This window comes from Hypanus sabinus, chromosome 1 (assembly GCF_030144855.1).
Source record: "Hypanus sabinus isolate sHypSab1 chromosome 1, sHypSab1.hap1, whole genome shotgun sequence".
Lineage (NCBI taxonomy): Eukaryota > Metazoa > Chordata > Chondrichthyes > Myliobatiformes > Dasyatidae > Hypanus > Hypanus sabinus.
This window is the reverse complement of record NC_082706.1, coordinates 214,365,751-214,387,655: the sequence shown is the minus strand read 5'-3', so window position 1 is coordinate 214,387,655 and position 21,905 is coordinate 214,365,751. Positions and strand designations below refer to the sequence as shown.

Sequence of the window (21,905 nt, the reverse complement as noted above, 5' to 3'; positions counted from 1 at the left end):
GAAATCGTGGAGCCCAAGTCTTTATGTATATTTAAAGCAGAGGTTGATAGATTCTTGATTAATGAAGGGATACTGGGAGAAAGCAGGAGTTGGGGCTAAGAGGGAAAATTGAATTAGCCTTAATGATCTGGCGGAGCAGACACAATGGAGCTAATCGCCTAATTCTGTTCCTATATCTTATGGTCTTATATAGAGGTTGGTACGAGAAACAGAAAACATCTGGTGAGTAGCAGTTCTGTGAGTGAAAATGCCTTGTTAATGAGAGGTTAGAGAATGGCCAAACTGGTTCAAGCTGACAGGAAGGTGACAGTAACTCAAATAACAGCACATTACGACATTGGTATGCTGAAGAGGATCTCTGAACACACAATACGTCAAACAACAGCAGAAGAACACACTGAGTTCCACTTGTGTACCTACTGAAGTGCCGTTGAGTGTATGCAGTTCCCTTATGCGGATCATTAATATATTCTGGATAATTGTTACTCAAACCTTCATACCCTTTCATAGCCCACTAATTGATACTTGCTAACTGAGGAATAAATTACTTTTTGGAATGCAGTTAAATGCTTCTCTCGCCAAGCAAACTGCAACAACCTTAAATCAAAGCATATGTTTAATCACTTGCTGAAGAAAATAACTCATTGAATTTTTGTTTGCTTTAGTTCTGTGCAGAACAGTGAACGTGGGAAGAAGCTGGGAAATGCAATGATTTCCACGAGTCGCAGTGTGATGCAGACAGGAAAGGCAGTCAGTAAGTGCACAAACCTTCACTTACCATGATTACATCATACCTCGCTGTGAAATTGGGTAGTTTCTCAGTTACAGTCCCACTTGTCCTTTTTGGAAGAACTATCATCAACCCACCATTAACCCCAGTTACCCTTACCAGTTCTATACCCAATACTCTTCCATTTGCAGTATTTCAATATATTGTTACCTATCAGGCCATGCCTATTTTCCTCAGACTTGCTGTTTGAATCACTTTATTGACATTTCAAATGCTCAGATAATAGCTATCAAAGTCAAAAATAACATCCAACATGACTGCCCACGATTTGCTTTGTAATAGGAGGGAAGTGTTAATGGCCAAAAGGTGGTGACTTTGTCACTGGAGGTGTACTGCAGGGTCTGCTGCTTTTTGTTACATACATAATGATTTAGATGACAACAAAGCTAGGTGGGTTAGCAAGCTTGCTAACAAAAGAAAAAATGTTAAAGTGAAGTGAGGAAAGTTGTTAAAGGATACAGATGGATATAAATCTCAGTGGTTGGGAAGATGTTGGAGTCAATTGTTAAGGATGAACTGATGGAGTACTTGGTGACAGAGGAGAAAATAGTATAAAGTTAGCATGGTTTCCTTCAGGGAAAATCTTGCCTGATGAATTTGTTGGAATTGCAAAAATGAGAGGACACATTTTTAAGGTGCTTGGAAGAAGGTACAGAGGAGATGTTAGGAGTAAGTTTTTCATACAGAGTGGTGAGTGCATGGAATGGGCTGCTGACGATGGTGGTGGAGGTGAATACGATAGGGTCTTTTAAGAGACTCCTGGACAGGTACATGGAGCTTAGAAAAACAGAGGGCTATGGGTAACTGGAGGTAATTTCTAAAGTAAGTATTTGTTTGGCATAGCATTCTGGGCCAAAGGGGCTGTATTATGCTGCAGGTTTTTTCTATGTTTCTGTGAATTCTTTGAGGAGATTACAAGAAAGATAGATAAAGGGGATGTGGTGGATGTTGTATATTTGGACTTCCAGAAGATCTTTGACAAAGTGCCACACATGAGGCTGCTTACCAAGTTAAGAGCCCATGGTATTACTGGAAAGTTACTAACATGGTTAGAGTATTGGCTGATTGGTAGGAGACAGCATGTGGGAATAAGAGGATCCTTTTCTGGTTGGGTTTGGTGTTGGGACCACTTCTTTTTATGCTGTATATAAATTATTAAGATGATGGAATAGATGACTCTGGTGCCAAGTTTGCAGATGATACAAAGATTGGTGGAGGGGCAGGTAGTGCTGAGGAAACAGGTAGGATGCAGAAGAACAGACAGATTAGGAGAATGGGCAAGGAAGTGGCAAATGACATATAATTTTGGAAAATGCATGGTCATGCACTTTGGTAGTAGAAATAAATGTACTGACTGTTTTCTAAATGGATAAAATTCACAAATCTGAAATACAGAGGGACTTGAGTCCTTGTGAAGGACACCCTGAAGGTTAACTTGCAGGTTGAGTTAGTGATGAGGAAGGCAAATGCCATGTTAACATTCATTTCAAGAGGTCTAGAATACAAGAGCAAAGATGTGATGCTGAGGCTTTTTAAGGCACTGGTGAGGCCTCACTTTGAATATTGTGAACAGTTTTGAGCCCTTCATCTTAGAAAATACGTGCTGGCATTGGAGAGGGTCCAGAGGAGGTTAACAAGGATGATTCCAGGAATGAAAGGGTTATCATACAAAGAATGTTTGATGACTCTAGGTCTGTACTCGCTGGAATTCAGAAGGATGAGGAAGGATCTCATTGAAACTTTATGAATGTTGAAAGGCCTAGACTGAGTAGAGGTGGAAAGGATGTTTCCCATGGTAGGAGAGCCTAGGACCAGAGGGCACAGACTCAGGATAGAGGGGTGTCCTTTCAAACCAGGGATGCAGAGTAATTTCTTTAGCCAAAGGGTGGTGAATTTATGGAATTTGTTGCCACATGCAGCCATGGAGGCCAGGCCATTGAGTGTACTTAAGGCAGAGATTGATAGGTTGTTGATTGGGCATGACATCAAAAGTTATGGAGAGAAGGCCGGTGACTGGGGTTGAGGAGATAAAAAAAAAAGGATCAGCCACGATTGAATGGCAGAGCAGATTCATTGGATCAGATGGTCCTATGTCTTATAGTCAAAATCGATTGGAAACATAGAAATCTTTATATTACAGACCCTTCGGTCCACAATATTGTGCTGACCGTGAACCTAGTCTAGATGCGGCCTATAATTTCAATACTGCATAGCCCTCTATTTTTCTAAGCTCCATATATCTATCTAAGAGTCTCTTAAAACATCCGATTGTATCTACCTCTAACACCTTCGCTGGCAATGCATTCCACGCTCCTACCACTTAACTCTGACTTCCCCCTTGTAACTACTTCCCAGCACTTTAAAATTATCCCACCTCGTGTTAGCCATTTCAGCTCTGGGAAAATTGGGTGGAGTGGTGGCAGATGGAATTATTTTTTATTACTTAAGAGATGTGTCTGAAGAATTGGAGCAGGGGTGCAGGGATTCAGATTTCTGGACAATTGGCACCTCTTCTGGTGCAGGTGGGACCTACTTATACAAAAAGGACAGATTGCCCTTGAATTCGAGGGGGACCAATATTCTTGTGTACAGATTTACTGGAGCTGTTGGGAGTGGTTTAAAATAATATTGCAGTGGGATGGGAACCAAGATGATACAGCTGAGGATGAGCCAACAGGTTTACAAGTAGATGATGGATGTAACATGAATATAAGGAAGGACAAGCCAATGATTGGGTACAAATGCAGACAGAGTGAAGAGTTAAATTTGTACCACAAAGGCAAAAGTCAAAGGGCAAAGAATGCAAGACTAAATGTGTTGTATTTAAATGTGCTTAGCATTTGGAAGAAGGTGGAGGAACTTTTGGCACAATTGGAGATTGGTCAGTATGACATTGTGGGCATCACTGAGTCGTGGCTGAAAGAAGGCCATAGTTGGGAGCTTTAACAACAAAGGATATATTTTGTATCATAAGGACAGGCAGGAAGGCATTGGCGATGGTATGGCTGTATTCATGTAGCACAAGATATAAGTGGCTGACAAAGGACATTAATGACTATATAAAAGCCAAGGAAAGGGCATATAAAGTAGCAAAGGTGAGTGGGAAGTTGGATAATTGGGAAGCTTTTAAATTCCAACAAAAGACAACTAAAAAGCTCGTAAGAAGAGAAAAATTGAAATGTGAGGGCAGACTAGCCAATAATATAAAGCAGAATACCAGAAGTTTCTTCAGTAATCTAAAGACTAAAAGAGAGGTAAGAATTTATATTGGACCACTGGAAAAATGCTGGTGTGGTAGTAATGGAGGACAAAGAAATGGCAGATTAACTTAATGGAAAACCCTAAGTATGCCAAAGATCCGTGAGTGTCAGGAAGCAGAAATGAGTGCCACTGCTTATTACAAAGGGAAAAAGTGTGAGTCAAACTCAAAGGTCTAAAGGTGGATAAGTCACCTGGGCCAGATGGACTCTATTCCAGAGTCCTGAGAGAGGCGGCTGTGGAGATAACAGGTGTATTGGTCATGATCTTTCAAGAATCACAAAGGTTGGGGGTATTGTGGATAGTCTAGAGGGTTGTCAGAGATTACAGCAGGACATCAATAGGATGCAGAGCTGGGCTGAGAAGTGGCAGATGGACTTCACTGTGGAAGACACCAACAGTGTGCCAGATGTTGAAGGGTGCAAGGGAAGAGAAGTGAGTGCAGTTACTATTACAAGGGAGCAGGTGCTCAAAAAGCTGAAAGAGGTTGCATTAGCAATGATCTTTCAGAAATCATGGGACTCTGGCATGGTGCCAGAGGACTGAAAAATTGCAAATGTCACTCTTCTCTTTAAGAAAGCAGGAAGGCAGCAGAAAGGAAATTATAGACCAGTGTCTGAGATGTTGGAGCCAATTGTCAAGGATGACGTTATGGAGTACTTGATGACACAGGACAAGATAGGACAAAATCAGCATGGTTTATGAGGGAAAATCTTGCTTGATGCATTTGTTGGAATTCTTTGCGGAGAATACAAGTAGGTTAGATAAAGGGGATGTAGTGGATGTTGTATATTCGGAATTTCAGAAGGCCTTTGACAAAGTGCCATACATGAGGCTGCTTGCCAAGTTAAGAGCTCATGGTATTACAGGAATTTTTTTGGCATGGTTAGTGCATTGGTTGATTGGTAGGAGGAAGCGAGTGGGAATAAACAAAGAACAACATAGCACAGTACAGGCCATTCGGCCCACAATGTTGTGCTGACCCTTAAAACCTGCCCCCCCCCCCCATATAATTCTCCATCTTAAATTCCTCCGTATACCTGTCTAGTAGTCTCTTAAATTTCACTAGCGTATCTGCCTCCACCACTGACTCAGGCAGTGCATTCCACACACCAACCACTCTCTGAGTGAAAAACCTTCCTCTAATATCCCCCTTGAACTTTCCTCCCCTTACCTTAAAGCCATGTCCTCTTGTATTGAGCAGTGATGCCCTGGGGAAGAGGCACTGCCTGTCACTCTATCTATTCCTCTTAATATCTTGTATACCTCTATCATGTCTCCTCTCATCCTCCTTCTCTCCAAAGAGTAAAGCCCTAGCTCCCTTAATCTCTGATCATAATGCATACTCTCTAAACCAGGCAGCATCCTGGTAAATCTTCTCTGTACCCTTTCCAATGCTTCCGCATCCTTCCAAAAGTGAGGCAACCAGAAATGGACACAAAAATCCAAGTGTGGCCTAACCAGAGTTTTATAGAGCTGCATCATTACCCCACGACTCTTAAACTCTATCCCTCGACTTGTGAAAGCTTACATTCCATAAGCTTTCTTAACTAATCTATCTACCCGTGAGGCAACTTTCAGGAATCTGTGGACATGTACCCCCAGATCCCTCTGCTCCTCCACACTCCCAAAAATCCTGCCATTTACTTTGTACTTTGCCTTGGAGTTTGTCCTTCCAAAGTGTACCACCTCACACTTCTCCCGGTTGATTTCCATCTGCCACTTCTCAACCCACTTCTGCATCCTATCAATGTCTCTCTGCAATCTTCGACAAACCTCAACACTATCCACAACACCACCAACCTTTGTGTCGTCTGAAATCTTGCCAACCCACCCTTCTACTCCCACATTCAAGTTGTTAATAAAAATCACAATAAGTAGAGGTCCCAGAACAGATCCTTGTGGCACACACTAGTTACAACCCTCCAATCTGAATGTACACCCTCCACCACAACCCTCTGCTTTCTGCAGGCAAGCCAATTCTGAATCCACCTGGCCAAACTTCCCTGGATCCCATGCCTTCTGACTTTCTGAATAAGCCTACCGTGTGGAATCTTGTCAAATGCGTTACTGAAATCCATGTAGATCACTTCCACTGCACTACCCTCATCTATATGCCTGGTCACCTCCTCAAAGAACTCTATCAGGCTTGTTAGACATGATCTGCCCTTCACAAGGCCATGCTGACTGTCCCTGATCGGACCATGATTCTCTAAATGCCCATAGATCCTATCTCTAAGAATCTTTTCCAACAGCTTTCCCACCACAGATGTAAGGCTCACTGGTCTATAATTACCCAGACTATCCCTACTACCTTTTTTGAACAAGGGAACAACTTTCGCCTTCCTCCAATCCTCCGGTACTATTCCCATGGACAACGAGGACATAAAGATCCAAGCCAGAGGCTCAGCAATCTCTTCCCTCGCCTCGTGGAGCAGCCTGGGGAATATTCCATCAGGCTCCAGGGACTTATCCGTCCTAATGCATTTTACAGCACGGAAACAGGCCATCTCGGCCCTTCTAGTCCATGCTAAATGCTTACTCTCACCTACTCCCACCGACCTGCACTCAGCCCATAACACTCCATTATAACAACTCCAACAGCTCCTCTCCCTTAATATCAACATGCTCCAGAACATCAACCTCACTCATATTGTCCTCACTGTCATGAAGTTCCCTCTCCTTGGTGAATACCGAAGAGAAGTATTCATTGAGGACCTCGCACATTTCCACAGCCTCCAGGCACATCTTCGCACTGTTACGAATCTCGTAACTGGGTTACTTACCAGTGTTAATGAATGTGAAGCAACTCTGAGGGGCCGAAGGGTACAAAGTCACCCCCTCCTTTTTGAGAATCGCAAGATCGCTATTAATTCGGGTCTGGGACCCAGGAAATGAGAGAGAATCACACAGAATCCACAAGGTTTGGAATGTGTCCTGGCCTCAGCGAAACGGAACCACTGATAACGGCTGTTGTCTCTTGGAGAAGGAATTGTGTATTGAGTACTGTACTATTCATTGAAAACCCTCAGGGGACAACCAGAGTGGTCTGGTTGAGGGTTTGCATCATCCCAACCTGATTGACATCTGAGACCTCGTGAGTAAGGACAAAAGAGGGTCTGGGGAACAACCCCTTGAGACGCACCAGGAGAAACGCTGGAAATCCAGTGACAGCGTTTTACAGCAAAAGCTGGTGGGGGCTCGTGTGCGTCCTCCCTTGCCTGGGTTGGCGGGCTCACCACCTCTCTATCTTTGCTGGTAAGTGACCCAGTTACGGGGTTCGTAACGCCAGCAAAGATAGAGGCGTCCGTTGGAGTCTGGTGATACTATTTTTAACGGTATTTATTAGTAAAAATACACAAAAATAATATCAGTGCAAATATACAGATAATATACGTCGTCAATACTAAATTTAAAAGTGCGGGTATAATAATAATCAATAAGAAATAAGCTCTATCGTTCTCTAGGGGATAATGAATTGTCCGATGGAAATATACAGTTCACTGCAGTTCCACAAACTGCCGTCTTTTGGTTGTCGCTGTGTTGCACTTTGTTGGAGAGAGAGAGAAATAGGAATAGAATGGGAACAGTTACCGCTACGGGTTTTCCCAACCTTTATGATTTCGATCCGTCAGGTGTCTCTTTGTCGTGGCTGTTCAATTGTGACCTCTCCTTTAGCTAAACCGTTCTTCCTTGGTGAGCCCGCCAACCCAGGCAAGGGAGGACACACACGAGCTCTCACCGGCTTCACTATAAAATGCTGTCACTGGATTTCTAGCGTTTCTCCTGGTGTGTCTGAGGAGTGTTTCCCCAGACCCTCCTTTTATCCTTACTCACAGGGTCTCAGATGTCAATCAGGTTGGGATGATGCAATCCCTCAACCAGACCACTCTGGTTGTCCCCTGAGGGGCTTCAATGAATAGTACAGTACTTAATACACAATTCCATCTCCAAGAGACAATAGCCGTTATCAGTGGTTCCGTTCCACTTTTGTTAGGAGACATTCCAAACCTTTTGTATTCTGCGGTGTCTATAACAACTGCTTTTGCTGTTATCCTCTGTCTCTCCCATTACTGACATGCTGTGTATCTCTCTCATTTCCTGGGTCTCAGACCCGAAATAATAGCGATCTTGCGATTCTCAAAAAGGAGGGGGCGACTTTGTACCCTTCGGCCCCTCAGAGTTGCTCCACATTCATAACAGCACCCTTATCTCTAATTGGTCCTGTCTTCACTCCTGTCAGCCTTTTATTCTTCACATAATTGAAGAGTGCCTTTGGGTTTTCCTTTACCCTACTTTCCAAGGCCTTCTCATACCCCCTTCTTGCTCTTCTCAGCCCCTTCTTAAGCTCCTTTCTTGCTGCCCTATATTCCTCAGTAGATTCATTTGATCCTTGCTTCCTAAACCTCATGTATGCTGCCTTCGTCATCTGACTAGATTCTCCACCTTACTTGTTACCCATGGTTCCTTCACCCTACCATTCTTTATCTTCCTCACCGGGACAAATTTGTCCCTAACATCCTGCAAGAGATCCCTAAACATAGATCTCATCTCCATAGTACATTTCCCTGCAAAAACATCATTCCAATTCACACCTGCAAGTTCTAGCCTTATAGCCTCATAATTTGCCCTTCCCCAATTAAACATTTTCCTGTCCCCTCTGATTCTATCCTTTTCCATGATAATGTTAAAGGCCAGGGAGCAGTGGTCACTGTTCCCCAGATGCTCACCCATGGACAGATCTGTGACCTGACTCGGTTCGTTACCTAATACTATATCTAGAGTGGCAATCCCCCTAGTGTGGCCTGTCAACATACTGTGACAGGAATCTGTCCTGGACGCATTTGTCAAACTCTGCCCCGTCTAAACCCTTGGAACTAATCAGGTGCCAATCAAAATTAGGGAAGTTAAAGTCAACCATGATAACAACCCTGTTATTTTTGCACCTTTCCAAAATCTGCCTCCCAATCTGCTCCTTAGTATCCCTGCTGCTACCAGGGGGCCTATAGAATACTCGCATTAGTGTAACCCAATAGTGTAACTGCTCCCTTCCTGTTCCTGACTTCTACCCATACTGACTCAAAAGAGGATCTTGCTACATTACCCACCCTTTCTTAGCTGTAATAGTATCCCTGACCAGTAATGCCACCCCTCCTCCCCTTCCCCTCATCCCTTTTAAAGCACTGAAATCCAGGAATATTGAGAATCCATTCCTGCCCTGGTGCCAACCAAGTCTCTGTAATGGCCACTACATCATAATTCCATGTATGTATCCAAGCTCTCAGTTCATTACCTTTGTTCCTGATGCTTCCTGCATTGAAGTACACACACTTTAGGCATTCTACCTTACTACCTTTACACCCTTTATCCTGTTTCTCTTTCTTCAAAGCCTCTTTATGTGCTAGATCTGGGTTTACTCCATGCACTATTCTTGAAGCTCTCGCATGACCTTTAACTTCCTCCAACTCACTATCTGCTCTAACACTCTGGTTCCCCTCCCCCTGCAAATCTAGTTTAAACCTCCCAGAGCAGCACTAGCAAACCTTCCCGCAAGGATGTTAGATCCCCCCCAGTTCAGGTGCGACCTGTCCTATCGGAACAGGTCCCACCTTCCCTGGAACAGGGCCCAATTGTCCAGAAACATGATTGATAGATAGATAGATAGATAGATGCTTTATTCATCCCCAAGGGGAAATTCAACATTTTTCCAGTGTCCCATACACTTATTGTAGCAAAACTAATTACATACAGTATTTAACTTAGTATAAATATGATATGCATCTAAAATCACCCTCCCAAAAAGTATTAATAAATAGCTTTTAAAAAGTTCTTAAATAGAAACCCTCCCTCCTGCACCAACTCCTTAGCCATGTATTTAGCTGCATTATCTTCCTATTTCTGGCCTCACTAACACATGGCACAGGTAGCAATCCTGAGACTGCAACCCTGGAGGTCCTGTCCTTCAACTTTGCACCCAACTCCCTAAATTCTCTTTGCAGGACCTCCTCCTCCTTCCTATCCACATCATTAGTCCCTACATGGACCACGACATCTGGCTGCTGATCCTTCCTCTTGAGAATACTGAGAACTCGATCCAAGATATCGCGGACCCTGGCATCAGGGAGGCAACAGACCATCCGGGATTCTCGATCTTTTCCACAGAACCTCCTGTCTGTCCCCCTAACTATCGAATCCCCTATCACTACTGCTCTCCTCTTTTCCCTCCTTCCGTTTTGAGCTGAGGGTCCAGTCTCAGTGCCAGAGATGCAACCGCTGCAACTTGTCCCTAGTAGGTCGTCCCCACCAACAGTATCCAAAACGGTATACTTATTATTGATGGGAACGGCCACAGGGGTGGCCGTTCTGTCTAATCCCCTTCCCTCTCCTGACAGGCACCCAGCTACCTATCTCCTGATTCTCAGAGGTGATTATCTCCCTGTAACTCATGTTTATTTCTGCCTCTGCCTCCCGAATGATCCAAAGTTCATCTAGGCTCCAGCTCCAGTAACTCGATTTGTCAGGAGCTGCAGCTGGATGCACCTTTTGCAGGTGTAGTCATCAGGGACAATTATGCTTGTCCTGACTTCCCACATACTGCAAACAGAGCACTCGACTGCCCTAACTGCTACTTCCATTGCCTACTCCTAAGCTAATTAGATTAATTAAAGGAGCTTACCCAGCCTTACCTGACTGGGAGCAAGCTCATCCTCAGCCTCTCGAGCCAAAGCCTTCCTACTGTCTCCCACTACTCCGTCACCCGCTCCGTTAAGCTGTTCGCTTTTTAAACTCTCCCGCTGATCTCAGAGGCCGACCTTTACGTGCTTGCGCAGTCGTGCCCCATTCAAACTGCCGAAGAAATGACCCAAAAGAATCCTTTTTTGGTTGGCTACCAGTGACTAGTGATGTTCCACAGGGTTCTGTATTGGGACTGCTTTTTATGCTATATATATCTCAATGATTTAGATGATGGAATAGATGGCTTTGTTGCCAAAATTGCACATGATATGAAGTTTGGTGGAGGGGCAGGTAGAACTTTACAGGGTTGCCGACCATGTAAACTGCCTCTAGAAGCTGCCTAAAATTTCCCTACCATATTGCCCTATTTTTCTACCTCCATTTAGCTGTCTACGTCTTTAAAAAGACCCTATTGTATCCACCTCTACCACTGTTGCTGGCAGTGCATTCCATGCAACCACCATTCTCTGTGTGAGAAACCTTTCTTCTTACAGCCCCCTTGTACCCACTTCCAAACATCTTAAAACTATACTCCCTCATGTTCACCATTTCAGCCCTGGAAAAAAGCTTCTATCAACATGATCAATCCCTCTCATCATCTTATGCACCTCTGTCACTCCAAGGAGAAAAGGCCAAGTTTACTCAACCCATTCTCATAAGGAATGCTCTCCAATCCAGGCAACATCCTTGTAGATCTCCTCTGCATTCTCTCTATCGTATCCACATCCTTCATATCATGAGGTAACCAGAACTGAACACGTTCAGTGAGTTGGCCACACCGCAGGTAAAGGCTACACAGGCAGAAAGGGAAGGGGTGGCCACTAGACAGCGTAGCAGTAGGCAGGTAGTGCAGGAGTCCCCTGAGGTCATCTCCCTCCTAAACAGATGTACTGTTTTGGGTACTGTTGGGGAAGATGTCTCATCAGGGGAAGGCAGCAGCAGCCGAGTTCATTGCACCATGAGTGGCTCTGCAGCACAAGGAGGGAAGGAAAAGGAGTGGGAGAGCTATAGTGATAGGGGATTCGATTGTCGGGAATAGATAGGTGTTTCTGCAGCCGCAAACGAGACTCCAGGATGGTATGTTGCCTCCCTGGTGCAAGGGTCAAGGATGTCTCTGAGCGGATGCAGGACATTCTGGAGTGGGAGGGTGAACAGCCAGTGGTTGTGGTGCACATAGGTACCAATGATAAAGGTAAAAAACAGGATGAGGTCCTACAAGGTGAATTTAGGGAGTTAGGAGATAAACTAAAAAGTAGGACCACAAAGGTAATAATCTCTGGATTACTATAAGTACCATGTGCCAGTCAGAGTAGAAATAGGAGGATATTTCAGATGAATACGTGGCTTGAAAAATGGTGCAAGTGGGAGGGATTCAAATTTCTGGGGCATTGGAACCAGTTCCGGGGGAGGTGGGACTGGTATAAACAGGACGGTCTGCACCTTGGCTGGACTGGAACCAGGCTCGAAGGGCTGAATGGTCTACTTTCTGCACCTATTGTCAATGTCCTAGGGAGAGCGTTTGCTACTGCTGTTCGGGAGGATTTAAACTAATGTGGCAGGGGGATGGGAACAAGTGCAGAGAGACAGGGGTGTAAAATGAGGGTAGAGGCAAAAAGTAGTAAGGTGAAAAGTAAAAGTGGCAGGCAGGCAAATCCAGGGCAAAAATCAAAAAGGACCACTTTTCAACATAATTGTATAAAGGCTAAGAGTGTTGTAAAAACAAGCCTGAAGGCTTTGTGTGTCAATGCGAGGAGCATTCGTAACAAGGTGGATGAATTGAATGTGCAGATAGTTATTAATGAATATGATATAGTTGGGATCACAGAGACATGGCTCCAGGGTGACCAAGGATGGGAGCTCAACATCCAGGGTTATTCAATATTCAGGAGGGATAGACAGGAAAGAAAAGGAGGTAGGGTAGCTTTGCTGGTTAGAGACGAGATTAATGCAATAGAAAGGAAGGACATTAGCCTGGAGAATGTGGAATTGATATGGGTAGAGCTGCATAACACTAAGGGGTAGAAAACGCTGGTGGGAGTTGTGTACAGGCCACCTAACAGTAGTAGTGAGGTTGAAGATGGCACTAAACAGGAAATTAGAAATGCATGCAATAAAGTAACAGTAGTTATAATTGGTGACTTCAATCTACATATAGATTGGGTGAACCAAATATGATAACCTAACTAAAGGTGCTGAGGAAGAGGATTTCTTGGAATGTATACGGGATGGTTTTCTGAACCAACATGTCGAGGAGCCAACTAGAGAGCAGGCCTTTCTAGATTGGGTATTGAGCAATGAGGAAGGGTTACTTAGCAATCTCGTCGTGCAAGGCCCCTTGGGTAAGAGTGACCATAATATGGTGGAATTCTTCATTAAGCTGGAGAGTGACATAGTTAATTCAGAAACAAAGGTTCTGAACTTAAAGAAACATAACTTTGAAGGTATGAGACGTGAATTAGACTGGCAAATGATACTTAAAGGGTTGACAATGGACATGTAATGGCAAGCATTTAAAGATTGCATGGATGAACTACAATTGTTCATCCCAGTTTGGCAAAAGAATAACCAGGGAAGTGCACCCGTGGCTGACAAGGGAAATTAGGAATAGTATCAAGTCCAAAGAAGAAACATATAAATTAGCAAAAAAAAAGTGGCACACCTGAGGACTCGGAGAAATTCCGAGACCAGCAGAGAAGGACAAAGGGCTTAATTAGGAAAGAGAAGAAAGATTGAGAGAAAGCTGGCAGAGAACATAAAAACTGACTGTAAAAGCTTTTATAATGTGAAAAGAAAAAGACTGGTCAAGACAAATGTAGGTCCCTTACAGTCAGAAACAGGTGAATTGATCATTGGGAACAAGGACATGGCAGACCAATTGAATACTTTGGTTCTGTCTTCACTAAGGAGGATATAAATAATCTTCCGGAAATAGTAGGGGACCGAGGGTCTAGTGAGATGGAGGAACTGAGGGAAATACATGTTAGTAGGGGTGTTAGGTAAATTGAAGGGATTAAAGGCAGATAAATCCCCAGGGCCAGATGGTCTGCATCCCAGAGTGCTTAAGGAAGTAGCCCAAGAAATAGTGGATGCATTAGTGATAATTTTTCAAAACTCCTTAGATTCTGGATCAGTTCCTGAGGATTGGAGGGTGGCTAATGTAACCCCACTTTTTAAAAAAAGAGGGAGAGAAAAACCGGGGAATTATAGACTGATGATTCTGACATCGGTGATGGGGAAAATGCTTGAGTCAGTTATCAAAGATGTGATAACAGCACATTTGGAAAAAGGTGGATTCATCGGACAAAGTCAGCATGGATTTGTGAAAGGAAAATCATGTCTGACGAATCTTATAGAATTTGTTGAAGATGTAACTAGTAGAGCGGATAGGGGAGAGCCAGTGGATGTGGTATATTTAGATTTTCAAAAGGCTTTTGACAAGGTCCCACATAGGAGATTAGTGTGCAGACTTAAAGCACACGGTATTGGAGGTATGGTATTGATGTGGATAGAGAATTGGTTGGCAGACAGGAAGCAGAGTGGGAGTAAACAGGACCTTTTCAGAATGGCAGGCAGTGACTAGTGGGGTACTTACTGCAAGGCTCAGTGCTGGGACCCCAGTTGTTTACAATATATATTAATGATTTAGACGAGGGAATTAAATGCAGCATCTCCAAGTTTGTGGATGACACGAAGCTGGGCGGCGGTGTTAGTTGTGAGGAGGATGCTAAGAGGATGCAGGGTGACTTGGATAGGTTAGGTGAGTGGGCAAATTCATGGCAGATGCAATTTAATGTGGATAAATGTGAGGTTATCCACTTTGGTTGCAAGAACAGGAAAACAGGTTATTATCTGAACGGTGGCCGATTAGGAAAAAGGGAGATGCAATGAGACCTGGGTGTCATTGTACACCAGTCATTGAAGGTGGGCATGCAGGTACAGCAGGCGGCGAAAAAGGCAAATGGTATGTTGGCATTCATAGCAAAAGGATTGAGTACAGGAGCAGGTAGGTTCTACTGCAGTTGTACAAGGCCATGGTGAGACCGCACCTAGAGTATTGTGTACAGTTTTGGTCCCCTAATGTGAGGAAAGACATTCTTGCCATAGAGGGAGTACAGAGAAGGTTCACCAGATTGATTCCTGGGATGGCAGGACTTTCATATGAAGTAAGACTGGATCGACTAGACTTTTACCCACTGGAATTTAGAAGATTGAGGGGGGGTCTTATTGAAACGTATAAAATTCTAAAGGGATTGGACAGGCTAGATGCAGGAAGATTGTTTCCGATGTTGGTTGGGGAAGTCTAGAACGAGGGGTCACAGTTTAAGGATAAAGGGGAAGCCTTTTAGGACCGAGATGAGGAAAAACTTCTTCACACAGAGAGTGGTGAATCTGTGGAATTCTCTGTCACAGGAAACAGTTGAGGCTGGTTCATTGGCTATATTTAAGAGGAAGTTAGATATGGCCCTTGTGGCTGAAGGGATCGGGGGGTATGGAAAGCAGGTACAGGGTTCTGAGTTGGATACTGAAAGGCGGTGCAGGCTCGAAGGACTGAATGACCTTCTCCTGCACTTATTTTCTATGTTTCTATTCCAAGTTGGGTGTAACTGAGGTCTTCTCGAGCTCTAACATTACCTCACGGCTCTTGAACTCAATCCCACGATTGATGAAGGCCAACACACCATATGCCGCCTTAACCACATTGTCAACCTATGCAGCAGCTTTGAGTGTCCTTTGGACGTGGACCCCAATATCTCTCTGATCCTGCACACTGCCAAGAGTCTTACCATTAATATATTCTGTCTTCAAATATACAAGATAGGACTAACCATAATCCAAAATGAATCACTTCACACTCATCTGGGTTGAACTCCATCTGCACTTCCCAACCCAGTTCTGCATCTTATCGATAACCTGCTGACAAGCACTATCCACAACACCCCCAACTTTTGCATCATCAGCAAACTTACTAAATCACCCTCTACTTCCTCATCCAGGTCATTTATAAAAAACCCGACGAGGTGGAGTCTCAGAACAGATCCCTGTGTAACACCACTGGTCACCCAGACCTCCATGCAGAATTTGAACCATCTACTATTACCCTTTGCCTTCTGTGGGCAAGCTAATTCTGGATCCACAAAGCAAGGTCTCCTTGGGTCCCATGCCTCCTTACTTTCTGAATGAGCCTGGAATGGGGAACCTTATCGTGGCTTCCTGAAATGCAGATACACTACATCCACTACTCTACCTTTACCAATATGTTCCCTCAAATAATTCAATCAGGCTCGTAAGGCACAGTCTGCCCTGACAAAGCCAAGCTGACTACCCCAATTAGATTATGTTTCTCCAAACGCTCATAAGTCCTCTCAGGATCCTCTCCAACAACTTGCCCACCACTGAAATAAGACTTACAGGTCTATAATTTCCTGGGTTATTTCTACTCCCTTTCTTGAACAAGGGAACAATATTTGCAATCCTCCCAATCATCTGGTCCTTGTCCTGTCCCTATTGATCATCACCAGAGGCTCAACAATCTCTTCCCTCATTTTCCACAGTAGCCTGGGGTATATATTGTCCGGACCTGGTAACTTAACCAATTGAATGATTTTCAAAAGATCCAGCACATTCTCTTTCTTAATGTCTATATGATCAAGGGTTTCAGACCACTGTAAGACTGGGGAGTGGGGCTGAGGAGGGGAGAAAAGGATCAGCTATGATTGAATGGTGGAGCAGACTCACTGGCCAAATGCTGCTCCTGTCTTCTCATCTTAATATTTCATGCCGTAGACTTTTCCCCAATTCTGACAATGGGTCTAGAATCTGAAATGTTACATTTCTAGAACATAGAAAACCTACAGCCCACGATGCTGTGCCGAACAGTATTTACTTGCTGTGATGTTGTTTCTCTTTCCATTGATGTAGTTTGACCTGCAGTGTTTCCAACATCTTTAGTTCTTTTTTGTGATATATTTTCTTTAATAAAGAACAAACTTTCAAACCCAATTACAATTACCTGATAATATTTCTATTTACAACAGGTCAATCTGTAGGAGGAGCACTCACAAGTGCCAAGTCTGCCATGAGTTCTTGGTTTTCCACATTCAACCAACAATCTCCTGGACCCTTCTTCGAGAAGCAAACAGGGAAACACTGAGCACATCAGGTGCAAGGATTACTGCATGTATTGCACATTCCAATATTATTCTGCAGGGAGTTGGAACCCATTAATAACCAGGACTTTTAATGATAAATCGCAATGTACATTCCCCTTTTCCAGTGCAGGTAACAGATCAGATCAATTTTGCATATAGCTTCAGTTTGAGACCAATGGTGTTTCCATTATTAGATACTTGTTGGTTTATGTAGTATGTGTACTTTGGCCAATCTTCACTGAGTTATCTTCCTTATTTTACATCAACACAGCAGAGGCTGTAGATAAATAATAATGTTTGCCTGTTTGGGATTAACTGTCAAATATATTTTCATGATTTAAAAAAATTTTCCTTGAATCATAAGGATGCTCTCGTAAACATAATCACTACCATAATTAAAACCATTTCTGTTCTTATTGATTCTACCAAAGAGATGCTGTGGAGTGTCCATGTAGGACAGGGGTCCTTGGCATAAAAAAGGTTGGGAACCCCTGGTGTACAATCTATCGAGTAGCTGGGATATAAATTTTTAATCTTTTGAATTTTAAGCAATTCAGATATTGTAGAGCTTGTCTGCAGAACAACCCTGCTTCCAATTTAAATTGTATTTAAATAAAAAGAAACTGTTCTGGGTCCAATAGCTCCATCTTTCATCCAGGTGGTTGGTTTTAAATACTGAATTGCAATTTATCATGAAAATTAACACTTAATATTTATGCTTGTAATGACTCGAGTTCAAACTATCAAATATGTAACAGCTTCATTCATAAGGAATTCATTTTAAAATACACTTGTAAATATGATTACCCGGGTAAACTGTTAAATTAACTTTTACGTTGCTGAAATTCAAAGTTTCATTTTATCTGATCCAGAAAACTGATACTGCTTTTAATGCAGCTTTTCAATTAGCACATCCTTAAAGCAAAGTATTCTGGAGAAAATGGAGTATACAAGTGAATTTAGAATAGATTTTACATCCTGAGCCATTTCTTCATTGTCTTCTTTTGGAAGGAGTAGAAATGAATGTATTTTTGTTTTGCAATATAGTGTAGTTCTTTTCATTGGATTATAATCTCATGGAAGCAGCTAAAGCCAATTACAAAATCTATGACTTTAGAAGCATAGACAATATGGACAAAAGCATCACTACATTTGATCTATCATCCAATTTTGTGAATGCAGAATTATTGGAGCAGATCATTTAAAGTGGTTTTATGCCTATTTTCAGAATATTGTGTTTTGTGGAACTGCTCCGCTATTGTACTAAATTCTGGTGAGATTCCATAGGAAATAGCTTTGCACATTATTTGTTATATTACAATTTACTGTGAACTTTGTTTTCAGGATGTAGCTATACTCGGCTTTGTTCATTGACAATTAGAAATAAAACCATTTTTAGGAATGTTAGGACAATCACCAAGTACTGATTTAGTTCAGCTCTGATAACTGTGAACACTGTCTCATCAATGCTGTTCTGAGTTGCTAATTAAATTAATAGGCACAATGTAATTAGTTGCCAAACTACTGACCAAATTGCATCAAGACAAATGGGGAATTACAATTAATCTGGAAACAATTAGTAAAATGTAAAACAAAAGTGTATGGCAAATGAGACTTCAAAATTTTTCTTGAGCACAGCTAACTTAAAAACCAAGTTGATGTTGCAACAGAAATAAATTATTTTGTTCCCTTTGCATCCTAAACACTTCAATGTTTTAACAGGTGTAAAGAGAAGAAATCCTATTTGATATAAATACAATTTATGTGAATCACAAAAATGAAAACAAACATTTCCTTTTGTGAAGGTTTTTAATAAATTAAGTTAATTCAAACGACAGTGCCAAAGGAACACAAATGTAGCTGAACATGCACCTGTGCTCCTATTAGAATGGAAAGCCCAGCAACTGCCAGTGGTTCCAGGGAGTTATGCCAGAGCAGCGCTGGGTCCGTTCCGTTCTGCTCCCCTGCACGCAGGAAACATTTTCACTCAAATCAACTGTATTAAAAACCCAACAGCTAGGATACCTCTACACAATCACACTACAGTAACAGTTGCCTTATTAAATTAATTAATACAAAATAAAGACCTGGTTGGTTGTTACTCACCAAAATTTGTCTTAAATGACAATTCAGCAGCAGGAAATTGTAATATGGATGAGCCTATGTTACTTGCAATGTGGAGACATTGAGTATTGAAACTCCACAGACCCGCACGACAAGAGACTGGCAGTCAATCTAGAATGGTAGTGGCTGCTCCACTAATGTACACCTGGTAAATAACCAGCCATTTGGTAGTTTTATTACCTGGGATTACTTCTATGGATACTGGTTTATGTGTATCTAACAAATCCAATGTTTCGACTGAACCTGCAGTCAGCCACTTGCACAGCCTAGTTTTATTGGGAAGATCTACAATATCTCATATCTTCATAGTCAAATCCAGAGATATGTGTAAGTAAAACAATTTCTCTTGAAAACTAGTCACACTGTAACAATATGATAATCTCTTTAGCAGAACACAGTATCTAGGAGTAGAAGATATAACACAACTCATTTCTCAGTTATTTATACAATACTATGCAAACTTAGTGATAAGCTGTGCTGAGTATGGGTACAGCTTATAAACCCCATCCTGATCTGGAAGCTTGAAGACATGCACTCTGCTGTGCTATGTATGTCCTTGCAATCCACAGCATCTGTGCCCACATTTGACTAACTGTTCAAAGGCAAAGTAACCATCTCCCCATCCAATTCAAACTCATCTGCTCCATCTTGCGAAAACAGAGATGGTGGAGGCTTCCAAAGAGATTCTTCCAGACACGAGGGGTATAGCTTCCCCATAGTGCACCGAAAATCTTTGCCAAGATCCCAGAGAACTCTCTCGGAAATGGACTGGCGCAAGATCCATTGGTCCAGCTCCATATTGTACTGATAGATTGCATACTTGGGTTTTTCATTCATGTGAGTATCTCTCATAAACACACATAAGCAGTTCAAGACCACTACTGCCCTCACACATGGGTCAGAGTAGCGTTTTGCAGGGATATTAGTTGCTATTTTCCACTCATTTTTCATCACATCATATACTTCAACAGTTACAGAAGAACCATCAACAGTGCTTGAAGGAATTCGGATGCCTGAGTTATTTCCAATATGCAAACCACCAATGTAGAAAATTTTATCTCCGAATGCTGCAGCTGAGGCAAAACACCTGCTTGTGTGACGAGCAGCCATTTCCACCCATGTGTCGGTACGTGGGCAGTAGCAGAATGTTAGATTGTGTGCCATGACGTAAATGTAGTCTTCCACAGCCACTGCTGCATTCCACTGCCAGGCACAAGGTAAGGGATTCACTAACGTCCATTCATCTGCTTCACAATCGTACCTCTCTACAGTCCGTTTGTTCATTTCCCCAGCAACATTGTCCCCTCCGATTGCATAGATATAGCCTTCACAGCAAACCAGTGAAGGCCGGTTGCGAGCACACAGCATTGGAGACTTTGGAACCCATGTATTCAGCTGAGCATCAAACAGGTAGAAACAATTGACAGGTCTATATGCAGCCTGAAGTTTAGTTGCTTTACTGTTGTTAGTGATGGACGTTTTCAGAGGTACCTGTCCACCTGCAATGTAAATATCATTATCAGGAGTGACCAGAGTCCCCACTCTCTGGAGATCCCCAGGGGGATTACAGAGCTTGTATACCTTCTCAGCCTGAGGACTGTAACAAACTGCACAGAAGGAAGAACGAGGATTTTCACCAGTGACTTCAGTGAATATAAGCATCTCTTCTTTTGTCATACCAAGTCGTGGTTTGAAGAATTTTGGCATAGATTTGTACAGTCCTTGCACCACAACAGACTTGTCGTTCGGTGGTAAGCCTTGGAACCAGGCTCGCTGTGTTACCTCAGAAAGTGCATCAATCCTTATTTGGCCAAGGACTGAAGATAAATACTGGGATCGTGATTCAGTGTCATATTCAAGCCACAGCATGGCAGCTTCACGAACCGTCTCTTCCTTCTCAACATTTAAATTGTCACTGCTAAGGATATCAATCAGTAGATCATGTGATAACTGCAAAAATGCTTCTTGATGATAAACAGTGGTGAATTTATGCTCTACCATTCGCTTTGCACTCAGTTTGAGCTCTTCACAGTTGTATATGTCTGCGAAGCTGAGTAATCGAACACAGTTCTCCGCATTCACCTTTTTTATTAAATATTCCCGACAATGCTGAGATATATTTTCCACCTGCACAAAGAAATATTTAAATTCATTTTACATTCAGCACTTAAATTTATAGAATATGAATTAAACTAATAGCAAATGCAAAATATTGCTGAATAACAGCAATATTTTGGTCGTGTATTGAGTTCAAGACATTAAATTAGTATTTAAGTTGAGAACATCTCAAACTTAAATGCTTCAATTCAATATACTGGTTTAATATGATAGGTGGAAAGTGGATGAAACAAACAGGCAAGTGAACTGCATGAAAAAAGTTCTATTTCTTTGTCTCTCAGCTAGAAATTAGAAAAGTTTCACTCCAAGATTTGTGCCAAGAGCATAACCAAAAAGATATATGGGTAGATACAATCATGAAAATGATTCCAGGTTTGAATGCCTTGTCATATGAAGAGTTTTTGATGACTCTGGGCCTGTATTCAGTAGAATTTAGAAGAATGAGGGATGACCTCATTGAAACCAATCGAACGGTGAAAGGCCTTGATAGAGTGGATGTGGAAAGGATGTTTCCTAAGGGTGGGAATGTCTTACACCAGAGAACACTGCCTCAAGATAGAGGGGTGTCCTTTTCAAACGGAGATGAGGGGGAATTTCTTTAGCCATAGAGTGGTAAATCTGTGGAATTCTTTGCCACAGGCAGCTGTGGAGGCCAAATCTTGGGGAGAGGAAATAGAACTGTGTAGAAGCTGCAATGGGAAGAGTGACAGAATTCAAATTGATATCATGTC

The 21,905-nt window shown here is 42.5% G+C and overlaps 2 protein-coding genes across 5 annotated transcripts in view; one reads left to right on the top strand and one right to left on the bottom strand.

Annotated features, from left to right (window-relative positions):
* Nucleotides 1-17,565, top strand: part of avl9 (AVL9 homolog (S. cerevisiase)) — a 274,023-nt gene extending 256,458 nt beyond the window's left edge. For all 3 annotated transcript variants that reach the window (XM_059985379.1, XM_059985385.1, XM_059985374.1), the window contains 2 exons: nt 666-754; nt 16,819-17,565. In XM_059985379.1, coding sequence (XP_059841362.1) covers nt 666-754; nt 16,819-16,934 — 205 coding nt within the window. In that variant the 3' untranslated portion in view covers nt 16,935-17,565. The remainder of the gene's footprint in view (nt 1-665; nt 755-16,818) is intronic.
* A 33-nt stretch (nt 17,566-17,598) lies between these two features.
* The window catches only part of kbtbd2 (kelch repeat and BTB (POZ) domain containing 2), a 109,059-nt gene continuing 104,752 nt past the window's right edge, over nt 17,599-21,905 (bottom strand). For both annotated transcript variants that reach the window (XM_059985402.1, XM_059985394.1), the window contains one exon: nt 17,599-21,183. In XM_059985402.1, the coding sequence (XP_059841385.1) occupies nt 19,645-21,183 (1,539 nt within the window). In that variant the 3' untranslated portion in view covers nt 17,599-19,644. The remainder of the gene's footprint in view (nt 21,184-21,905) is intronic.